Genomic DNA, 21,500 nt, shown 5'->3' on the forward strand with positions numbered 1-21,500 from the left:
TTTGCTGTGCTTTGGTGTAGTCCCAAACCAGGATGAGTGATGGTGTTTTTTTGTGCTCCTCGAGTTCTTAGCCTGATTCAAGCATTCAGTTCTGAGCACTGTGCCCCAGTACAACATTCACAAGAGCACACCTATCAGCTCCACTCCCTTGCTGACATGATTTGAATGTTGCCACGTTCTGGAAGGACAGCATTTGCCTGAAGAGAGAACTGCTGTACTCAAAGATTCTTCCCATGATTGCAACCACTGGTGCTCCAGCGGCACTTGCAACCCCGGGGAGAATCATTTTATTATTTATATACCACTTCTCAACCCAACTTTCTATGCAAATAGAAATAAGGAGCAAAAAGAATGAGAAGGTGGCTCCCTGTCCCCAAAAGGCTTGCAGTTTAAAATAAAATCGCTTCAGAGAAAGGCTGTCCTTGTGATGAGAAGGGAGTGAGGTTTGGGGTCATGGAAGGGCTTAGAAATGTGCTCATTCACAATTGCCTGGCAAGAATGTTGACAGATTTCCATTTTAAAAAAATAAGAGTGTTTCTTGCCCTTGAAATGTTGAGGATACATCTGAGAATAAGACGGCACTTATTCAGAAATTGATGCCTAACTCTGTTAGGGGCTAGGATTTGGAGAATCCATATGTATGCCCCAGAGGTGTCCCTCAATTCGATTAGGTTGGTTGCTTACAAAAAGATCAGTCATGAGACCTTGAGATTGTGTTGCAAAGAGTTTACTTTGTTAGCTATATTTGGAAGCAAGCGTGACTGATGTCCACCGGGGCATAGCAAGGGAAGAGTGCGCCCATGTTCAGTAGATGGGTAGCCTCTCTGTGGCACCCTGTCAGTGGCGGTGCACGCACCTCGCTCACACAGTTCCATCCATCCTCCTTCCATCGGCTGGACTCCTGGCCGAAGCATGGCAGCTCCGCTGGAGGCTCTGTAGCTCCCCGATGCAGGGTACAACTGGCTTTTTGAACCAATAATCTCATCTCTATTAAAGTTCCTCCCCTGGTGTACACAGAAAATAGATGCTGAGATGTGGTGTTTTTTCTATTAAAGGTTCTTGGTAAGTTATGTTCTGAATGTTCGTATATTAGAATAAGCTACATTCAAGTTACTAGTAGTGTTTTGGATGCATGAGGGTAGGGGAGCAATAACCAATTAGTTGCAATAAGTTAACAAATAAGTTAACAAAGTTAAAAGAGAGCTTTATAATATGTCTTGTGGGTAAAGGTTTGCTAAATGTCACCTAGCTGAAACGTCCAGAGTAAAGATAGCAGTACTCTTGATCTATAATGCTAAAAGAGGCTTTGAAAATATATAATGCTGCTGCCTCTGCAACATAAACCTTTTTCCATGCAGCTAGTATCTCCTGATTGCTCTCAAGATACATAAGAAGTCATTGAACTAAACTCCAAGAATCTTATTCTGCCAGCACCTATAATGTGGTAGTAATACATATTTAAAACCTCAGAAAGCTAAAGAAAACATAATTGGTTGAATTCCATGCAGAAGTAGCTGGTATTACTGAAGTCCCATTAAAATCATTAGGACTTCAGCCAATAAATGTCTGCTTCACTTGTTCTCGTTTGCTTGTGTGGAAGTAGCTTTTATTTTTAGCTTTTTTCATACTGATAGTTTCAGAATAAAAATACAGTATAAGTATTTTCTTATACTTATGGCCCAGATTGTGACACATCACTGTGATCATCCAAATGTATATGATAGCTATACATTTTAGTATTATATTTCAAATTAGCTTTAGTACTTTAAAACAGGTTTCCATTATGGTCTTAGTGTAGAGTACTCCTTTCTTCTATCCATTTTGCAAATTCTGTAGAAACCAAACAGGATATGTATATTTCCCGTGCGATTCCTCTTTTGTAGTCGAACCACTGCTCCTTTTGAACCTAGAGAGGCAGTTCCCTCTTGGAGAAGAGAGAAAACTGAACTGGTATTGTTTCATTAGTTGCTACTTTCATTATTGATGGGTAATGTTTACAGCAGAACCTCCACTACAAATAGTTCTGAAACAAAGGCTGCAATATCAAAATGCTCATCTTTCTAAATATTTTCCTATCTCCTGTAATGCACTTCTTTGATTCCAGATCTTTTTGTTCCATGGTCTGTTCTGTGTTATATTGAGTGAGTGCTTTTAGGTCTCCCAATATCTTTCCACTTCTCTAGGTTCCAATCCTTCTGTTGGTCCTAACGATAAATTACAATTGTAAAGGTAAAACCACCACACTAGCACAAAAAAACCACACAGCCACCCCGTCCCCCCAAAATCCCCTAATTAATCTTAATTTCCCAAATACCTTACACCTAACTCATGCCCAGAAGTAACACGGCATTTTGCTTGCTGAATCACCAGACTTGCAACTGTACTTGACATCCATATGAGTATAAGTCAAGCTTCATGGCTACCCCTCCTTTGATCATAGCATCAATGGCGGGTGTGTGAGATTTTGTGTGCTGACATGGAGTCCATCTCCTTTAGGTGGGTGTGGTTTTAGCAACAAAGGTGACTTGCAGTTCATTTCTAAACAGAATTCCTTTTATCTCAGACCTCCCATGTTTCAAACATGCTTTAAAGTGCAAAGCAACTGTTCCCTGCTTCTGGATGAGGATATCTCGTGGGTTATCCTACCCACATTGCTCCAGTAGGCAGGACTAGTGTTCTCTCTAATTTTGTCTCTGTGCAGAATGAGCTTTGTTCTGGGTGGCAGTATCAAGACAGTGTGTGTGCACATATATTCAGAGTGGGACCTTCCTGGCATCTGAGCGGGATGTAAAAACTGATCAGACATTTTAAAAAGTGTGCATGTGCACATCCACACACCTTAGAGGGAACACTGGGCAGGACTATGTAAAATAGCTTAAGAAAGCTTGAAAACCTGGGAAGGAGAAACCTCATCCAGTTCTGTTAGTCTTGCATCTGCTTCAGAGACAACCTTTTCCTACTCCCTTTCAAAGCCTTATCTTTTTATCTAATGCCTCTTGCTCAGTGCCTCATTTTTTCCTCCTCCTTGGTCCTTGGTAATATCATTTTTGGTTTTCTCTATTTTTTTTAAAACCACCTTCTCCTTTTCCAGTCTGCTTCTCCCCCTCCCCCTTGTTTTTGGAGACAGGAATTGGACAGGCGCATGCGCGCTCGCAACTTCCGGCCACTTCCAGCCGACGGGGGGAACGGGGTGGCAGGGAGGAACGCTGCCACCCCAAGGGGCTTAAAATTTACAGAGCGCCGGTGGGGAAAACGCGGCGGGGTGTGTGTGAGTACACCCTCCCCCACCCTTAAAGTACTACCCCCGCCGGTGCCGAAGACCATTCGTGCACATCCCTAATAAACACTCTGCAACATAGGGAGGCAACCCTCCTCCCAACTGCCCCAGGATCCCAGTATGGGGAGCAACCTTCAGGCAGCGCCCTGGGAACAGGAGGCCTCTCGCTGACACTGCAATCGGCTCACCCCAGGCTAGCCCCAATAATGTCACCCCTATCGGGACCACCCAGTTCCAACCATGGATGACACAAAAGCCGCAAAGAATGCTCCCAGAACACCTACAGAGAGACTAGGTCCTCAGCAGCAAGGAGAGAGTATGAAGAGCAGGTCGATGTGCAGTCAGACTGTGCAGGCCCCAACGGCCCACCCAGAAAGACGCACAAAACCAGAACTGTGCTTAATGTGGGTGCAAGGGTGGGGCACCAGAGGTCTGCCGTGGCCATGAATGAATCACAGTGACTCTCAGCAGGACACTGCCAGGTCAGGGAGACCAGGTATCCCTTCTGGTATTCTTGAACTAACTGGAGAAGTTCACCCCCATAGACATGCAGAATTCAGTACCTCTTGTGTGGCAGACATGGTTCCAGAAGATGCTGGAAACATCTCTTCAGCAGAACAGGAGATCTAAGAGGGGAGAGTGTAAATGGAGCAGGAGAGAATCTTCATCCTCCTCGCCTAGTCCACCTAGAAGGGCAAAGAACAAAAAGAATGGGCAGCAAGCAGTCAGCCAAAACATCCAAAAAGAGGCAGAAGCCTCCACACCCTTTGAGATCTCAGTTTATGACTCCCGTGACCTGCACATACCTCAGGTGCCTGCCCCACAGGTCCCTGATAGGGGGACCTGTGATTCCAGGGGTCCTGGATCCTTGTCTGGAATTTAGAGAGGAGGGAGAATGGTCAGATGACCAACTCACTGATTCTTTTTCTACACAACAAACATCGTTTATCCCAGAGGATTTTATCCCCCTCTTAAATAAGGCAGTCTACGCACTGGGCTTACAGCTGGTATCTCCACAGGAAGAGCTTCCAGCAGCATCTGGTGGGCCACTGTGCGAAATAGGATGCTGGACTAGCTGGGCCTTGGGCCCATCTTGAGACAAATTCTTCTCCCTCTCATATAACACTAGAACCAGGGGTTATCCCATGAAATTGATTGCCAGGAAATCTAGGACCAACAAACGGAAGTATTTTTTCACACAATGCATAATCAACTTGTGGAATTCTCTGCCACAAGATGTGGTGACAACCAACAACCTGGATGGCTTTAAGAGGGGATTGGATAACTTTATGGAGGAGAGGTCTATCATCGGCTACTAGTTGGAGGGCTAAAGGCCACCTCCAGCCTCAAAGGCAGGATGCCTCTGAGTACCAGTTGCAGGAGAGAGGGCCTGCCCTCAACTCCTGCCTGTGGCTTCCAGCGGCATCTGGTGGTGCTGTGCGCAACAGGATGCTGGACTAGATGGGCCTTGGGCCTGATCCAGCAGGGCTATTCTTATATTCTTATTTTCTTTTTACCCATCTTATCCAATCTCACTTTAAATGTTTTCTGAGGGGAACCACACTGCTCTCACCACCTACAGTACACCATTATCCAACATGGAATTTGCACATGATTCTCGGGGCATTACAGGGCCCTCCATTCGAACCTATGCGTTCTATATCACTGCATAAACTATAGTATAAGTTGGCCTTCCTAGTAGCAATTACTTCAACTATGAGGTTGTCTAAACTCCAGGCTCTTTCAGTAAACAAACAACTCTGCATATTTTCTCTGGACTCAGTAATCCTGATTCCAGATCCGTCCTTCATGCATAAGGTTCCATCTTTTCCCCACCAATCTCAGGAAGGATGCTTTACCATCCTTCTGCTCCAACCTTATCCACCTGTCAGAATGTGCTTGGCACAAGCTGGATGTCCGGAGATGTTTAGAAGTCTACATCCATCGTACTGAACCAGTTCGATCCTCTGATGCCTTATTGTATTGTATTTACCTATCTCCATGGGTCAAAAAGTTTCCATCTCCACTATAGCCAGGTGAATCAAGGCTTTCATTTGCTGACGTATGCTACCTTAAAGCTATCAACCGATCTACGTTTTTCTGCTCATTCTACCAGAGCAGCTGTAATAATGGCAGCATTTTCAACTAATACTCCTCTGTCAGAAATTTGTAAGGCAGAAACATAGTCATCCCCATCAACCTTTTTGAGACATCATAAGATAGTCTTACATCACATAGCAGAGGCCGCATTCTGCAACAGTTATTCCTTCCGCAGTAGACCTGGGTGCTCCCATCTGAGGATTTTTAGCTGTGGCATGTCCCATGAGATGTCCTCATTCAGCAGCAGGGAAAGGAACACTGGTTACTTACCCTGAAGGCTGTTTCTTGCTGCTGGATTTGAGGATATCTCGGCCCATCCGCTTAGGTGCCCACATCTACTGCAGGGGGGAAGTATATCTCAGGAGTTGTGTTTGCTCTTTGCACTTCTTGTTTTTCCTGTTAGCTCCTCTGTTTTTCTCAAGTTGGCTATTCAGAAATGGGTGGGGTTTCTCCTTCCCAGGGTTTTAAAGCTTTCTTAAACTATTTTACATAGTCCTGCCTACTGGAGCAACATGGGAAGGATAACCCATGAGATGTCCTCAAATCCAACAGCAAGAGGAAGCCTTCACTCTAAGTAACCAATGGTCCCCCCTCCCGCCCGCTGCAAAGTTATTGCCCAGGAATATGAGAGAGCTTCCTATAATTGAGACTTGTAGTTAGCAACCCTGTTTCCCCGAAAGTAAGACCTAGCAGTAATTTCTGATGTACCGCTAATTGCCCTAGTGCATTTTTGGGGGCTAAAATTAATTTAAGACACTGTCTTATTTTTGGGGAAACACGGAACTTGCCCCATATGTGACTGTTCACTAGAACTCTTTGGGTTTTCCATGTGGTGGTATTTAAAAGTTTCCACATCTTCAGAAAGCTGTGAACTCCTGATTGGTGTGGAATTAAAGCCGATATGTACCCATGTGGGAGGTTCTAAAAACTTTCTCTCTCTTACATCTTCCTTCAGCAGATGCTTGTGTGAAACCTCCAGTTGTTTTAAAAGCCCACAGGCATTCCAATTAAGCTGTTCTCTCCTGTAGCCTTGCATTTGTTTCTCCTGTTTCCTCCTGTGCTTGTTTTTGTATCTCCTCCTGAGACTCAACAGCAGTTTTTCTCATTTGCTCACACCATTTGCTGACTTGTTTTCCCCTCACCTTGCTTTGCAAACCGTTTCCTGGAGGTTTCATCTTTCCTGGAGGTTTTACATCTGAAAGCAAAGTTTGCTTAGCAAAGAAGAGCAGCTCGGATAAAAATGGTGAGGTAGATGTGTTTTTCCTACTTTAAACAACTGTTGTGTGTATTTTTAGTAATTTCTACAAGTAAGTTGTATAAAAAATGTCAATGCTCAGAATAATTGGAAATGAATATTAATTTGCATCTTGGGTAAAAAAAACAATCTTTGCAATAATAGATATTTGCTGACTAGGAAGCTTGGGGTGCATGCAGATGTGACTTTAAAAAAGGAATTGCAGAATTTTTGTTCTCATGGAGCAAGCTCTCCCCACGCCCAACCCCTATCTTTGCTTTGCTTCTGACTACTGTATTTATGAGTAAATCAAGTTGCCAACTGAGTCATCTGTGTTTGCCTCTCCCTCTCTGTTTCATGCAGTTGGTTCACTGCTCCCCCCCCCCAGTGCCACTTGTACATTTATCTGATTTAACATTTGTTAGGAGTTTTATCTGGGAAGAAAAAACCCCGACTCTTTTAAAAGAGTTGGATAAACTGCTCCCAGCATCCTTGAGGTACTTAAAAGAAAAAGCGTAAACCATGATAATCGGCCAGCAGAGAATCTGTTGGAGTTTTTTAATTGAAGACATTCTCACCCATTTACAGTAGTGATTTTTTTGTGAGAGAGTTACGCTGGATATCTGGTAATGCTTTTCTCTGCTAGATTACTGTTGCTACAATAACTTGAAGACATTGGTTCCATTCTGGACTACCAGAAGGAACACAGAATGGAATTCTTAGTGCTTGATTTGGCAACCTTCCCCACTAAAGCTAATTTGGGGAAGGCAAATTTGGGGATTCTGCCTTGCACACAGCCCTCAGAGAAATACTTCTGTATGTTGCAGAATGGTACATCAGTGGAAAGGAACGATGAGGGGATTTTTACTTCCCTTGGTGGAAGTGATCTGCAACACATGGAAGTATGTCCAGAAGGGCTAGGCAACTTATTTCTGCCAGTTACAGGGCAATTTGAGGAGATGGTAGGAACCCAAAATTTGCCCTCTCCACTGCATCCTGGGCAACATGAAACTAGTTCCCAAAGCAGGCGTGCAGCTCATTTTACATGCCCACATCAATAGTCTAGATCTGAGCCATTATTTCTGACTCCTTTTTTTTACACTGGACTGCTTTGTATACCTCGCAGACAGGAGCTTTTGCATTATTGTTGGAAGGTCTCTTGTGTATGTTAGTGACTCAACATATATGTTATGAGACAAGTGGAGGATTCGAAGTCCCCTGTGTACCTTATATGTTAATGGGGATGGGGAGTGGCTTTTGCAAGGAAGAATTGGAAGGTGTGAGGGGATGTTATCTAGTTTACTGATTCTCCCCCACAACCTGCCTCTCATCACTACTCTCCCCCCCCCCCCCCCCCGTCCTTCATCCCACCATCTTTGATACCAGTAACAGACCTGAGGGAGGTGTTGAAGAGGAAAAGTTTCAAAATGAATAATGGGCAAATGATCCTCAACAGGATTCAGAAATGGGTTACTATACAAGTATTTTGAGTGAAGTCTTCGGGGAGAATGCATTTCCTTTCAAAACTGATTAATAATGCTGGTTGTACTATATTTAAATTGGTTTAAAATCTATTTGAAGTCCAGATTCTAAGCACCAATTGCTTTGCTCTGTATGAGCAGCAAACCTCTCCAAAGGGAATTCGTAAGGCTCCAGGAACCGGTGATTAGGAGGTCCAGAAGTCAGCCTCCATACACCCCCCACCCCACTCCGAAGTAGACATGAAGTTTGGACCTGCCTGCCTGCCCACAAGAGGATCCAGGAGCAAGAAAGTGTCACTAGGAGTCTCATAAGGAGCCCAACAGCTGCTCCCTATCTTATAAAAGCCCAAATTGTTCACCCCAAAATGAGCTTCCCTTATGGAGACTGCAGCTTTCCTGAGATCCTAGGGCAAGGCAGTCATGGCTCCCCTTCCACTTAAGTCACATTGCTGCCCTCCTAACCTCAGTATGACGTCAGCTCAGTCCCGTCCCTTGGATAATACTAATCCCCAGAGTCCTCGGCTTACATCCTCCTCAGAAAATCAGACCCTCAGGTAACTGTTAACTACCCTGAAACCTATTGTTCTCTACCAGACACTACACCAGCTAACCATTAACCCAAGGAAGCCCCACTACAGCATGTAGTCCTCACTGTACGGGGCATCTTTCACCCTATAAAGATAGTCCGCAGGAACCCCTCCAATTTGTGGAACACCTGGGATCCATCCTGGAGGTTGTGACCCTCTGCTTTCCCATAATCTCACCACTTCACTGTCAAGGATCCAGGCTCCCCTTTTGTTTATGTAGAGAGCAGTCGTTTAGGGGGCTTCTCCACTTTCTTTGTCTCTGGAACCTCTCCCCTTCTCTCGTGATCCCCCCGCCCCCACCATTTTTATGGAGTGCCCATGTGTTACTGTCAGGCTAGGCTAAGGGGTTCCTTGTATTGTTCCTGGTGTATCTGTCTCTGTCATCACCAAGGTCAGGGAAGTTTGGTCACCTTCTCATTGGGGGGTGGCCTCAGGGGACACTGGGACTACCAATCCTTCAGGATTGGGGAGCCCCACTCATGAGCAGCATTCCATTTTTTGGCAATGGTCTTGAGTCAGGTTCCATTGTCCACACAAAGAAGGCCCATTGTTATGAAGTGGTTTTCACCCAGTCTGAGGGATCTTGACCCAGGGATGTGTGAAGAGACTGAAGGAACCAGACTAAGTTGGGTTTTCAAACTTTACTGAGAATAATTTCAAATGGATACAATAAGAAAGGGTACTGGCAAACTGGGGATGCTGTTACTTTGCTTACGGATTAAACACTTTTTTGAAAGGAAGAGGGGAGAGGAAAGGGGGGGAAGTCTGTTAAGAAGCAGGAAAGTTCTGATGTGTAGACAGCCCACAGCTTTCCTGATAAATCGAGTTGCCAAGGAGCATAGAGATGATGTGATGAATGAAGATGCAGTAGATGGAGGCGGAGTGTTTCACAGCATTGGAAAGGGGATGAGACTTGTCTCTCTGGATCGGCCCTCTCTTTCTGATCTGAACCCCAGATTATTATATCCTTGGCCTTTTGATGTTCCTTGTTGTCACCTTTTCACATCCGTTGTTAGGGTGTGCAATTATCCCATGCCCGGGGTCCTTGTCTCTCAGAAGATCTCATCCAGTTCTCACCCTTCCATTCTGGCATCACACTTTACAGCTCTTATCTCCTATATCCAGGGTCAAGGAACGGGAAGTTCCTTGATGCTCTGTGTTGTTTCTTGCCTCCGTCTCATCTTCAGCCTTGATTGATAAGGATGTCAAACATGCTATACTCCTTTCCTGCCATCTGGGCCTTCACAGCCTTCATCAGGATTCCAGAGGGAAAGAGGAGGGGAAGGCGACACAGGAAAAAGTGGGGTCACGGCTGGGTTGCTTTCATAAATAAGGAGCCGCTCTGGGAAGAGCAGAAGGTTCCAAGTCCCCTCCCTGGCTTCTCCAAGATAGGGCTGAGAGAGATTCCTGCCTGCAACCTTGGAGAAGCTGCTGCCAGTCCGTGAAGACAATACTGAGCTAGATAGACCAATGGTCTGCCTCAGTATATGGCAGCTTCCTGTGTTCCTATGAATAAGGGGCCAGGTACCCACATCAAGGAATATGCAAAGATACTGAATACATGATTTCCCCAAGTTTATCTGTAGCTATGACTCTAATACACAGTTAAAACTAGCAATTGTTGGATTCAGCTAATCTAATGTTCACCATATGCAGTTATAGCAATTGGCATGGCCTTGCGAGTGGGACAGCAAAACTCCTTTCATTATATCCACAGCAGGCCTTATCTTCATGGCAATTGGTTCAAGGGCAACAGAGCTTTACAGTGCAAGCTGGAAGAATGGCTGTGGCTGCTTTTAAACAACTAAATAACTTTTTTAGTCAGGCTTTTACCCCTTAGGGGCTGCCAGGTCTCTAGCTCTCCTGCTTCTGTGTCTTTTTTAAAATGGTGGTTGGTTGATTTTTTTGACAGGGGTAGGCATGTTCTGTGAGTTTTGCTGTTTAATTGATTTTAAGTTTTTAAATGTTATTTTTATGATGTTTTGTTTTAACTCTTGTAAATTGCCTTGAGATGCCTTACGAAAGGCGGTATAAAAATTGAACAATGAATAAAAATAAATGGACGAAAGGACTGGGGTGCGTTTCACACCATTCATATGTGCTCTCCTGTGAGGGACAGCACTAGACTGGGGTAGAAGCCACAAAGCAGGGTTGCTTCTCGCCAGTTGAACTAGCAAAGTATATCTATTGTCCCTCCCACTGATAGGGAGCCCTGCACGCCCAAACTCCTGTGTCTTCCTTTTTCTCAATAGGATCCTGGCAGACTCAAACTAGCTGCCCCCGCTTCAAACTTGCCTGGCAGTACAAGAGATTGTCTCCCCCCCCCCCAATTCCACTTCTGGATTCCCAGTAGCCTCCTGCAGTCTGCATTGGTTCCCCCCCCCCCGCCCCAGTCTCTCTCTCCCCCAGAGACTGGGTCATGGAGGCAGAGTCTAGCCCTTGCATTGGAGAGCTGGTCTTGTGGTAGCAAGCATGACCCTTTGCTAAGCAGGATCCACCCTGGTTTGCATTTGAATGGGAGACTACATAAGTGAGCACTGTAAGATATTCCTCTTAGGGGATGAGGCCGCTCTGGGATGAGCACCTGCATGCTTCCATGCAGAAGGTTCCAAGTTCCCTCCCTGGCATCTCCAAGATAGGGCTGAGAGAGACTTCTGCCTGCAGCCTTGGAGAAGCCACTGCCAGTCAGAGTAGACAATACTGAGCTAGATGAACCAATGGCCTGACTCAGTATAAGGCAGCTTCCTATTAGCATTCCACTGGATAAGTGACTTCCTGGCTTCTTCCCTTATTAAAAGCACAAACACCCACCCACAAGTCACATGTTTGTAGCTGTAGCAGAGTTAAAGCATTGAATGTGGACATGTGTTCACCAGAGTGTCTGAGTCACATGGGGATTCCCTCGTTAGCATTGTAATCAAACCTCTTATTTGTATTCAATCAAATACATTTTTATTTGGATTTCAGCCTGTGGATGTGACTTTCTATGGAAACTGCAGTTCTTCTAATTGTTCTCTGCTGAATCACACAAATGGGCTTCACACCTGTGTAAAGAAAACATCTGGAAAAAACTCAAAAGCTCTTCTTTCTGTCTCTCCTGACAGGTAGTTAGGCTCCTCCCCTTGACACCTAGGTCATGTGCTCCGCACCCTCTTCCTCAATTCTTTTTCGTTCTCTGAAAGAGAATAATTTCGGGACACCTTACAAGCTCTTCTGAAAACAGATAATTTAAAAAAAAATTAATTTATTTTTATTTTTATTATTTCCTTTCTTCTCTTGTACTTATTTCTTTCGCCTTTTGTGCTTCTTGTTTGATTCGGGTATAGTTTCCCCCTCAATATTTGGCCCTCCCTTTGAGGGGATTTTTTTTTTTTTTTTTTGCCTGTTCTGAGTGTATGGTTGGCAAGGTGGCTTTTAAACGCTATTCTCAGTGCTGGGTCTCTATCCCCTCAACAGACGGCCACAATCTTTGTCTCAATCTTTGGGGAGACTCACATGGCTTCTGCCTGTGATCACTGCTAGAGTTTCTCTGGGCAGGCATGAAGGAACAGGGCCTCTAGACTTCACCTCTATTTGTGGGGGTGTGCCCTGTCCACCCCAGTCGCAATGAAGCAACCTGCCAATCCTCCAGTGTTGTCTACTGACAGCTCATGCGCAGAGGCAGTGGCCATCCCGCTTGGAGGACCTGGGACTCCGTCACTGACTCTCTGTGCCTCCATATCTACCCCCCGTCAACTATGCTGTTGCCTCCCATACAGCAAAATTGGGGTTCCTAGGCTGGCCTCGTCCGTGTTTCCTGTGGGCTCTGATCTGATGTTGTCCTCCAGGCTCCCATCCCCACTCCCAGATACACTGCCCAGCTGCATAAGTGCCCAAAGAAGAAGGGGGCAAAAGAGCAGGAAGATTCAGCTCAGAAGCCAAAGAAAAAGAAATGCTGGCCAGGAATTGGGGAATGTGGCTCCTGTCACATCTGTGCATGCACAGATGCTGCAATTGGGGCTGAAGCCTTAGGAAGCACCCGCACCACCCTCTGAAGCGGCGGCTAAGATGAAGCACAGTGCACCTTCAGCATTGACCTCTCAGGCTCCGCTCAGCTGTTAACTGGACCCCAACAGGAGGGTGATCTGCTCTCTGCCTTGCCGCTCCTTTGGGGGATAGACTAGCCCGTCTCTAGGCTTGGAAAGGTACCAACCCCAACCTTCTTATCGAGACCGGGCAGGCTTCAGAAGAAGGTCAGATTACCGGTACCCTCTGGAGCCTGAAGGGGATTGTGAGGAAGAGCACTAGAGATCAGATTACTCCAGGACCAGAGGTTACTCTCCAGAAGACAGGAGTTGGGTAATATATCTTCGCCTCAACACTGCATAAAATACTACCCTTATGTGGACCTTGATGATGAACTAGGGGGTTATCCAATCCAGGTGAAAGTGATAGCAGAGATTGTGACAGCGAGGAGGGAGACTCCCATAATTATGACTATGGTTGGAGTATTAAGAGTTATCACTTGGAAGATATGCATGGGGCGTGGTACAGGGCTGAGAGCGCACAGATCTAGATCAAGGTCTCCACACCTGTCACACCCTTCCAGGCCCTGTCATTCAGGGAGGAGATCTCCATCGCCTGATCGGAGATGCTACCAATATTGGGAGCATACAGATATCTGCAGTATAAGAAACAAGCTTTCTTAGGCTCCAAGCCCTCCACCTTTCAGAAAAGAGTATGACGTCCCCTGTATAGGGACATGTTTGAGACCTTACATGGAATAGTTGGAGAACATCACGTCAGACAACTGGGTCCTCACCATCATTCATCTAGGGCAGTGTTTCTCAAACTTTTTGGAGTCAAGGACCGCTAAATTCTTCGTGCAGAGTTTCAAGGACCGCTACATTCTTCATGCGCAGTTTCCCGGACCAGCAGTTAGTAAAGGGGTTTCAAGTCTGTCTGTCTATCTATCTATCTATCAGACTTCTATACTGCCCAAAACTTGCATCTCTGGGCAGTTTAGAATGAAAATAATATAAGCATTAAAATAATTAAATTTGGAATCTTTTGCAAACATGGAATATTAGGGGTTCTTAACCTTGGGCCCCTCAGTTAAACTCCCATAACCCCCAACAATGGCATTTGGCCATTATGGCTGGGGATTATGGGAGTAGAAGTCCACCAACGTCTGGGTACCCAAGGTTGAGAACCTCTGAATCTAAAAGCCTGGGTGAACAAATTTGTCTCCAGTATGTCTGGAGTGGAGGTGCTTGTGATTACTCAATGGAGAGGGGATGTTGGGCCATTAGAAAAATTCAAAAGCTACATGGGGCCAATGAAAACAACATACAAGCAAACCCCACTGATGCAAGAGGGAAACAGCGTTCCCTCTCAAGGCGCCTCGACCACAACAGGCAGCTCGGTTTCAATCAACCAACCTTTGGCTGCAAACAATGAGCATGCAAGAACCAGCAGCCCTTCAAGTGGCGCCCACTGCCATACTGTTTCCTCCATGCCCCCGCACCGCATACACTTTGAAGCTGTAAAGATAGGGAATAAGATAGCTGTAGGAAGATCTCAGCAGCATGTGGAGGCAAGGCACAAGAAGGGTCCCATGCCTCCGTGATACTCTTCCTCTTCTGTGCCATGTGCAAAACTGAGGAAGTGAGTGCCTTGATTTCAGTTGGGGGGGGGGTGTTGACTCCCAGTCAGGGACCGGCACTCAACCCTTCGGGGACCGGCAGCGGTCCAGGGACTGGTGATTGAGAAACACTGATCTAGGGTATGCCATAGAATTCATGGAACGACCACAAGATTCTGGGAAGAGAATCACACCCTTGAATACCACCCTTCAAGGGGAAATCAAAGCCCTCCTTCAAAAAGGGGCTATAGAACCAGTTGCTTCCCACATAGAGGATGGTCTGTTCTCCCCGTACTTTACTATACTGAAGCGGGATGGAGGTCTGCAGATAATTTTGGACCAGAGGCTCCTCAGTTCCTACATGCAGTACAAGCGGTTCAAGATGCTTATTATTACAGAGATTATGGCACTCCTGTCCAAAGGGATGTGGTTCGTATCCATAGATCTGGAGGACACTTACTATCATATTTCCATCTGTTCTCAACACGGAGATATCTACGTTTTCAAGTCGGCACAAACACGTTCCAGTTCAAGGCCATGCCCTTCAGACCATCCTTGGCCCTGAGGGTATTCATGAAGTGCATAGCAACTGTTGTGGGACACTTACAAGAGAAAGGAATTCAAATTTTTCCTTTTTTAGACGACTGGTTGCTGGCAGCAGAGTCTCCAGATCTTCTTCGAAGGGACCTTGCAGAAACAGTCACACTTTTGGGATGCTTGGGACTAAATGTAATTTACAAGAAGTCATAATTGACTCCAACACGCAGGATAAAGTACTTGGGTGTGATCTTAGACTCTGTCAAGGGTGCGGTGAGTCTACCAGAAGACCATATCCAACAAGTCGGAGAACTCTCCCTCCAGCTGTGCAAGTCTACTATGCACCGAATCTGCATGCCATATTCAACATATGCTGGGACTAATGGTGTCAACTACCGCCATCTTGCTTACAGCCAGGCTGCACATGAGACCTTTATAGCGTTGGTTCCTGGACATTTTTCACCTGATGGGGCATCACAATTCCAGGCTCCTGAACCTCCCAGAATATGTTCAATGTGCCCTCGCTTGGTGGACTACAGATCAAAACTTTCTTCAGTCCACTCCTTTCAAGGGCATCAATCCACAGGGACGTATAATGACAGATGCTTCCGAAGAGGGTTGGGGGTGCTCATCTCCGAGGACTTCACCTGAATGGACATTGGTCCAGAACAGAAGCAGGACATCACATCAATTACTTAGAGCTTCTGGCAGTGTTCAAGACTCTAAGGGGCTTCCTTCCAGAAGTAAGAGGCCAACACATTCAGATTATAACAGACAATACCACTTTGAAGGCCTATATAAATCACCAAGGCAGGACAGGCTCATGCATCCTGCTTACCCTGGCATTGGAAGTATGACATTGGGCACTGTGGCAGCATATTCACCTGTCTGCGGTGCATATCAAGGGACTCAGCTTGCGGACAGCTTGAGCAGGATGCAGTCGCTGTCACATGAATGGATATTGCAGACAGATGTCCTTCAAGGCCCCATCCAAAATTGGGGGGAACCTCACATAGACCTGTTTGCAAGCAAGGACAATTTTCAGTACCCTCTATACTATTCCTGGGTGGGGGTAGGAATGAAGCCATTGGGCGATGCTCTGGCAATCCCATGGTCAGGCATCTGCACTTACCTGTTTCCTTTGGTCCCCTTGCTTCCACAGATTCTGCAGAAGTTGGAGAACGAGAAAGCAGACTGCATCCTGGGATGCCTTGGTGGCTGTGACGCCCCTGGTTCCCGTGTCTGCTTCATCTGTCCAGGCAGCTTTTCATCCGGCTCCTGCTCCTTCCAACATAGTTATCACAGCAGGGTGGGAGGGTGCTCCATCTGGATGTGCAGAAGCTACTGCTGACAGTGTGGCGGATCCAGCCGCCTGGCTCACAGAGTTGAGGTCCTTGCAGCATGTAGGAAGCCATCTATCTTGTCATATAGGGCACAGTGGAAGCACTTCTCAGACTATGTAAAATCTATCTCTAATGCTGACCCCTTGGATGTCCTGTCACATTTACTGGAACTTGAGAAATTGGGACTATCGCTGTCATTGATCTTGGTCCACCTGGTTGCCATATCTGCTTTTCGAACTGCTCCTCCATCGACCCCTTCATTGTTCGTCCTACAGGAGGTTAAGCAGTTTTTGAAGGGCTTGGCCTACCTCCACCCATATACCACGTCTTTGGCGCCTTCATGGGACTTGCCAAGCATACTGTCTACCCTCATGGGGAGACCATTTGAACCCATAGCGACATGTGGCCTTCGTTTGACACTTAAGGCTATATTTTTGGTCACAATTACGTCAGCACGGAGTGTGGGACAACTCCGAGCTTTACGCTCCGATCCTCTCTTACCTAATTTTCCAGAAGGAGAAAGTTGTTTTGAGAGTTGATGTCTCGTTCTTACCTAAGGTGGTCTTGACTTCTCATAAGTTGCAGACCATCTCCTTAACAGTTTTCTTCCCCAACCAAAGTTCGGAGGAAGAGCATAGATGGCATACTTTGGATGTTAGAAGGGCACTGGTGTTTTCTATCCAGCACACAGCACCTTTTAGGTCCACATTTTTTCTGTCCAGCTCACTGAGCCTTTTAGGTCCACCATGGCCCTGTCCGTGGCGTATGGTGCTCCACGTAAGGGCCGATGAGCATCATCCCTGTCCATTTCAGCCTGGATTGTGCATACCATTAGACTGGCATATCAGGTGGTTGGATTGAAACCTTCAAAAAAGTTGAGGGCTCATTCCACTAGAGATGTGGCCTTTGGGAGATTGGTTTTGCAAGCTTTGTTTTCAGTAGAGCGTGTAAACTTTTCTGGTTTGTTTGCTGGTTCTCAAAGTTTTCTTCTTGTTGTTGATATTGCAGTTTATTTACAACCTCTTATTGTATGTCATATGTTTATAGTCTACTTACTGGTCTCTGGGCTCTGCTTCCTTCCTCCAAGATTTTGGGAGCTTGAGATGCGCCTGTTTGTGTGATGGACAGAGACCACTTAGAAGAGCTGCAGGTTGCTTACCTGTAACTGTAGTTCTTCTGGTGGTCATCTGTCCAATCACACACACACCCATCCTTCCCTGCCGCAGAGTCATGTGGCAGTGGACTCAAGAACTGAGGAGGAGGGTGTGGTGCACATGACCTAGGTGTCAAGGGGAGGAGCCTAGCTACTTATCAGGAGGCATGTGAGCTTTTTCTGGATGTTTTCTTCACATAGGCATGAAGCCCATTTGTGTGACTAGACAGATGACCACCAGAAGAACTACAATTACAGGTAAGTAATCTGCAGTTTTATAATTACTGTTGAAGGTCCCACAAGTGAGAGATGAGGTCCCCATGTAATACAGTGGGTAAACTCTATGACACTGTCAAGGCTTTGGGAAGGGGAGAAACTATACAACATCCAGTACTTGTCTTGGCAAGCTTAGCTTTTTAACTCAGCAAAGGTTTTTATTCAGACCTTGTTAGCTTCTTCCTAGTTCATGTTTTCTTGATGTCTTTAGCTTACAGTGAGATATTAGAACACGGAGAGGAGAACTGGTCTTGTGGTAGCAAACATGTCCCCTTAAGCTAAGCAGGGTCTACCCTGGTTGCATACGAAAGGGAGACTAGAAGTGTGAGCACTGTAAGATATCCACCTTAGGGGGTGGAGCTGCTCTGGGAAAAACATCTAGGTTCCAAGTTCCCTCCCTGGCATCTCCAAGATATGGCTGAGAGAGATTCCTGCCTGCAACCTTGGAGAAGCTGCCAGTCTGTGTAGACAATATCGAGCTAGATGGACCTATGGTCTGACTCGGTATATGGCAGCTTCCTATGTTCCTGTGTTCCTAAAGAGACTTCCTCCCAGATGCCTTGATGTTCAGTGCAAACTGCAGTGTTTGCCCACTGGTCCCTATAGCCTTAAAAATCCCCCTTTTTGCTTCACTGCTACCGGTATCAGAGTGGACTGCACTCATTTAAAAACACTGTGTGTTTACAGAATTTAGTTTTCCATTCTGAACGGCAGAAGAACTTTGAAATAATTTTTTTTAAATTTGTATTTCTTCAAAGCTCAAATCAACTCCTTCATCCATGAAAAAGTCATGCATTACCTCAGATTTATTGTGAACTGATCTGGCATTACAGAATAATAAGTAATTACACTTTGCTCTCCAAAGTCAAGTTGGTGGTAGGCCTGCTGGAAGGGGCAATAGCAATTAAATTTCTAAATTATCTTCCCATATAATGACCCGCTGGCCTACCAACGCCATATCTCTGTCGATTGCCTACCACATAGATATAAATAAATAAAATGTTAGTGGTATTTACATCTTTACATGGATATAAATAAAATTAAATGATTCCCTGTCCCCAAAGGGCTCAAAATCTAAAAAGAAACGTATTATAGACACCAGCAACAGCCACTGGATGGATGCTGTGCTGGGGATGGATAAGGCCAGTTGCTCTCCCCTTGCTAAATAAAGAGAATCACCACTTTAAAAAGGTGCCTCTGTGCTCAGTTATACAGCTCTCTGTGTGACAAAGAGCACCATAAAGTGAGGAAAAAACAAACAAACCTAAGTCCATATAGTAATTGGGGCCACATTAGATGTAATGATGACATTTAAATGTGTTTAAACATGAAACTGCTCCATTTCTATCAAATGGGGCCTGGGGGATCCAAATTTAAAAGCAAAGGGGCCATACGGCTGAAGGGAGTGGATCTTCCCTGGCTTTTCTCTCATGCACCTAAGTACTTTTGTCTCGACCAGGGCCACTTCCAGTAACAAAACTCCAGCTGGGTGAGATGCTTGAAGAGAATGACTTCATACGCATTAGTTGCTGGCAGGGTTCTGCACTCTTCACCCGTGTACTACCCTTTGTGCTGTATTATTTCAAAGCCAGTAAACACTAAAGGAATTGGGTAGCCTAGCTATGGAAATGAGACAAACATAAGAACAGCCCTCCTAGATCAGTCTCAAGGCCCATCTAGCTCAGCATCATGTTTCACACATTGGCCCACCAGATGCCTCTGAGAAGCCCACAGGTGGGGGGTGAATATGAGCAGGACAAAAGCTAGCTTGGGTTAACGGTGTGATGTGCCTGGATGGAGGCATAGAGCACCCTGGCTTCCATACAAGGAACCAGAGATTTGCTGGTATCCACAAGTTATCATTTAGGACATTGGTGACTTCAAGGTAATCTTGTGTGTATTGGGCTGTGTTTTAGAGAGGAAGGGGGAATCCCATTCATGAATAATACCAGCAAAGTTACAATATAAGAATACTGGCATTGATTTTCGCTACTTAACTTTGTCAGTCATTGTTTGCCAGAAGGCTAGAGCCTATCTTTGCTAGCAGTTCTGTAAGTATTGGTACAAGAAGATTCCTCTTTCTAAAGCTTGGCTGGACAGAGTCCAACCGTTCACTGGGACTTTACTAGAGGATTATCCTTCTCTCTAAATATCTGCAGGTACAACTGAAAGACAGACAGGCTACTGAAGATCCTCTTACCCACACTGCCTCTCTTCTCTCTGCTGAAGCATCTATAGAAGAACAAGCACCATCCGAAACCACGGAAGATTTTCATCCCATAAAGGAGGAGTCTGTGGAGGTATGAAACATTTGCTCTCTTTGTATTGCCAGGCAAGCACTTTGGTGAGCTAGGCTAGAATGAAACTGATGTTATGCCCATTTGCCATGAGATTATTCTTTCTTCTTAGTGGTCCCGTTGTCCATTCACACTAAGGGTGTTCGCGCACTCGATCACACGTCTCAGAACCTTCCAAAGCTCTGACTGACCTTTTGTGTGTGTGCGGTAACCCCACCCCCTCTGTAATATAATATGCGACCCGTCTCTTCTCCCTAGTCTGTCTTCGACCGTTGCAACAATCATATTGAAGATCCTTCCACTTTACTATTGTTTTTTTCTTTAAAAACCCTTATTTACTGTTTCTTCAGCTGACTTCCTATCCCCTTGTTTAGTTCTTGGTTTTTGTTTGCCAGTATCAGTTTCCTTCATTCTTCCTTCCTGTTGCATTTGTAAAAATTAGGTTTATGTGTTGTTTCATTGAAAGTTTATTTAGCAGGGGTTACACAGACCAGGCTCGCCGTTTCACACTACAACCTGTTAAACAATTCTTCAGAGACTTAATCCGGTTGTTTCCTCCAGCCCCTCGCCACCCTGGGATTCAAAGCTAGTTCTGACAGTGCTCATGAAGAGATCTTTTGATGGCCACTTGCCTTATGAAATACTTGTCATTCAAGACCACATTCCTAATGGCTATTACATCTGCTAAGAGAGTAGCAGAATTGAGGGCACTGTGAGCAGACCCAGCTTATCTGCCCTTCCAACCTGACAAGGTCTTGCTCTGCCTGGACATGCTTTATCTGCCTAAAATGGTATTCCAGTACCACATCTCACAGGATATCTGTCTACCGCTCTTTTTCTCTACTCCATCAGATGAGGAAAGAGCATTGCACAGCCTGGACATGATCAGTTCAGCAGTCTGCTGCTCTGTTCTTTTTTTTTTTTTTTGCTGGACCAACAAGAGGACAGCAGATCTCCTCACAACACTTGTCTTGGATAACATCTGCAATCAGGCTGGGATACTCAAACAAATCCCCACCACAAGCCCTCTGGCACACTAAACGAGCTATGGCAATCTCCACGGCTTTCCTCGCAAGGGGTCCCATTAGATGCCAACCTGGCAAGGACCTCTATTCTTAATTCGCCACGATGCGATAGATACCAGGTCACGCAGCCATTCCCAGTTAGGCACAGCAGTTCTTCAAACACTCCTTCCATGAGAGATCCCTTCTGCACCGCCTTCCAGGTGAGTGAGCTTGCTAATCACCCTTAGTGTGAATGACAACTTGACCACTAAGAAGAAAGTCAGGTTACTTACCTGTAACAGTAGTTCTTCTAGTGGTCTGTTGTCCATTTATGTGACCCACCCTCCTCCCTGCTGTAGCAGGAACTTCTCAGGGTATACCTGCAGTGGTCTAGACTGGAGAGAGGAAGTGGGTTGCATAGTATATTGCATAGGAGAGCAGGGTTATTGCCCAAAAAAACTCAATCAGAGCTTTGGAAGGTTTCAAGCGCTGTTCTGTGTGCACGCGAACACCCTTAGTGTGAATGGACAATGGGTCACTAGTAGAATTTGCCGTTACAGGTAAATAACCTGATTTTTATCGTTGGAG

General features: G+C 45.6%; 1 protein-coding gene and 1 long non-coding RNA gene across 18 annotated transcripts in view; one reads left to right on the plus strand and one right to left on the minus strand.

Moving 5' to 3' along the window:
* LOC128323309 (uncharacterized) overlaps positions 1-21,500 on the plus strand; it is a 133,828-nt gene that overhangs the window by 63,623 nt on the left and 48,705 nt on the right. For all 17 annotated transcript variants that reach the window (XM_053246158.1, XM_053246162.1, XM_053246168.1 and 14 more), the window contains one exon: positions 19,771-19,911. In XM_053246158.1, coding sequence (XP_053102133.1) covers positions 19,771-19,911 — 141 coding nt within the window. The remainder of the gene's footprint in view (positions 1-19,770; positions 19,912-21,500) is intronic.
* LOC128323316 (uncharacterized) lies at positions 653-5,798 on the minus strand. Its single transcript, XR_008306197.1, has 3 exons — positions 5,648-5,798; positions 3,841-3,963; positions 653-1,924 (listed from the first exon to the last, which is right to left on the minus strand). It is a non-coding gene; the product is annotated as an uncharacterized LOC128323316 (long non-coding RNA).

Source organism: Hemicordylus capensis, chromosome 4 (genome assembly GCF_027244095.1).
Source record: "Hemicordylus capensis ecotype Gifberg chromosome 4, rHemCap1.1.pri, whole genome shotgun sequence".
In the NCBI taxonomy this organism is placed as follows: domain Eukaryota; kingdom Metazoa; phylum Chordata; class Lepidosauria; order Squamata; family Cordylidae; genus Hemicordylus; species Hemicordylus capensis.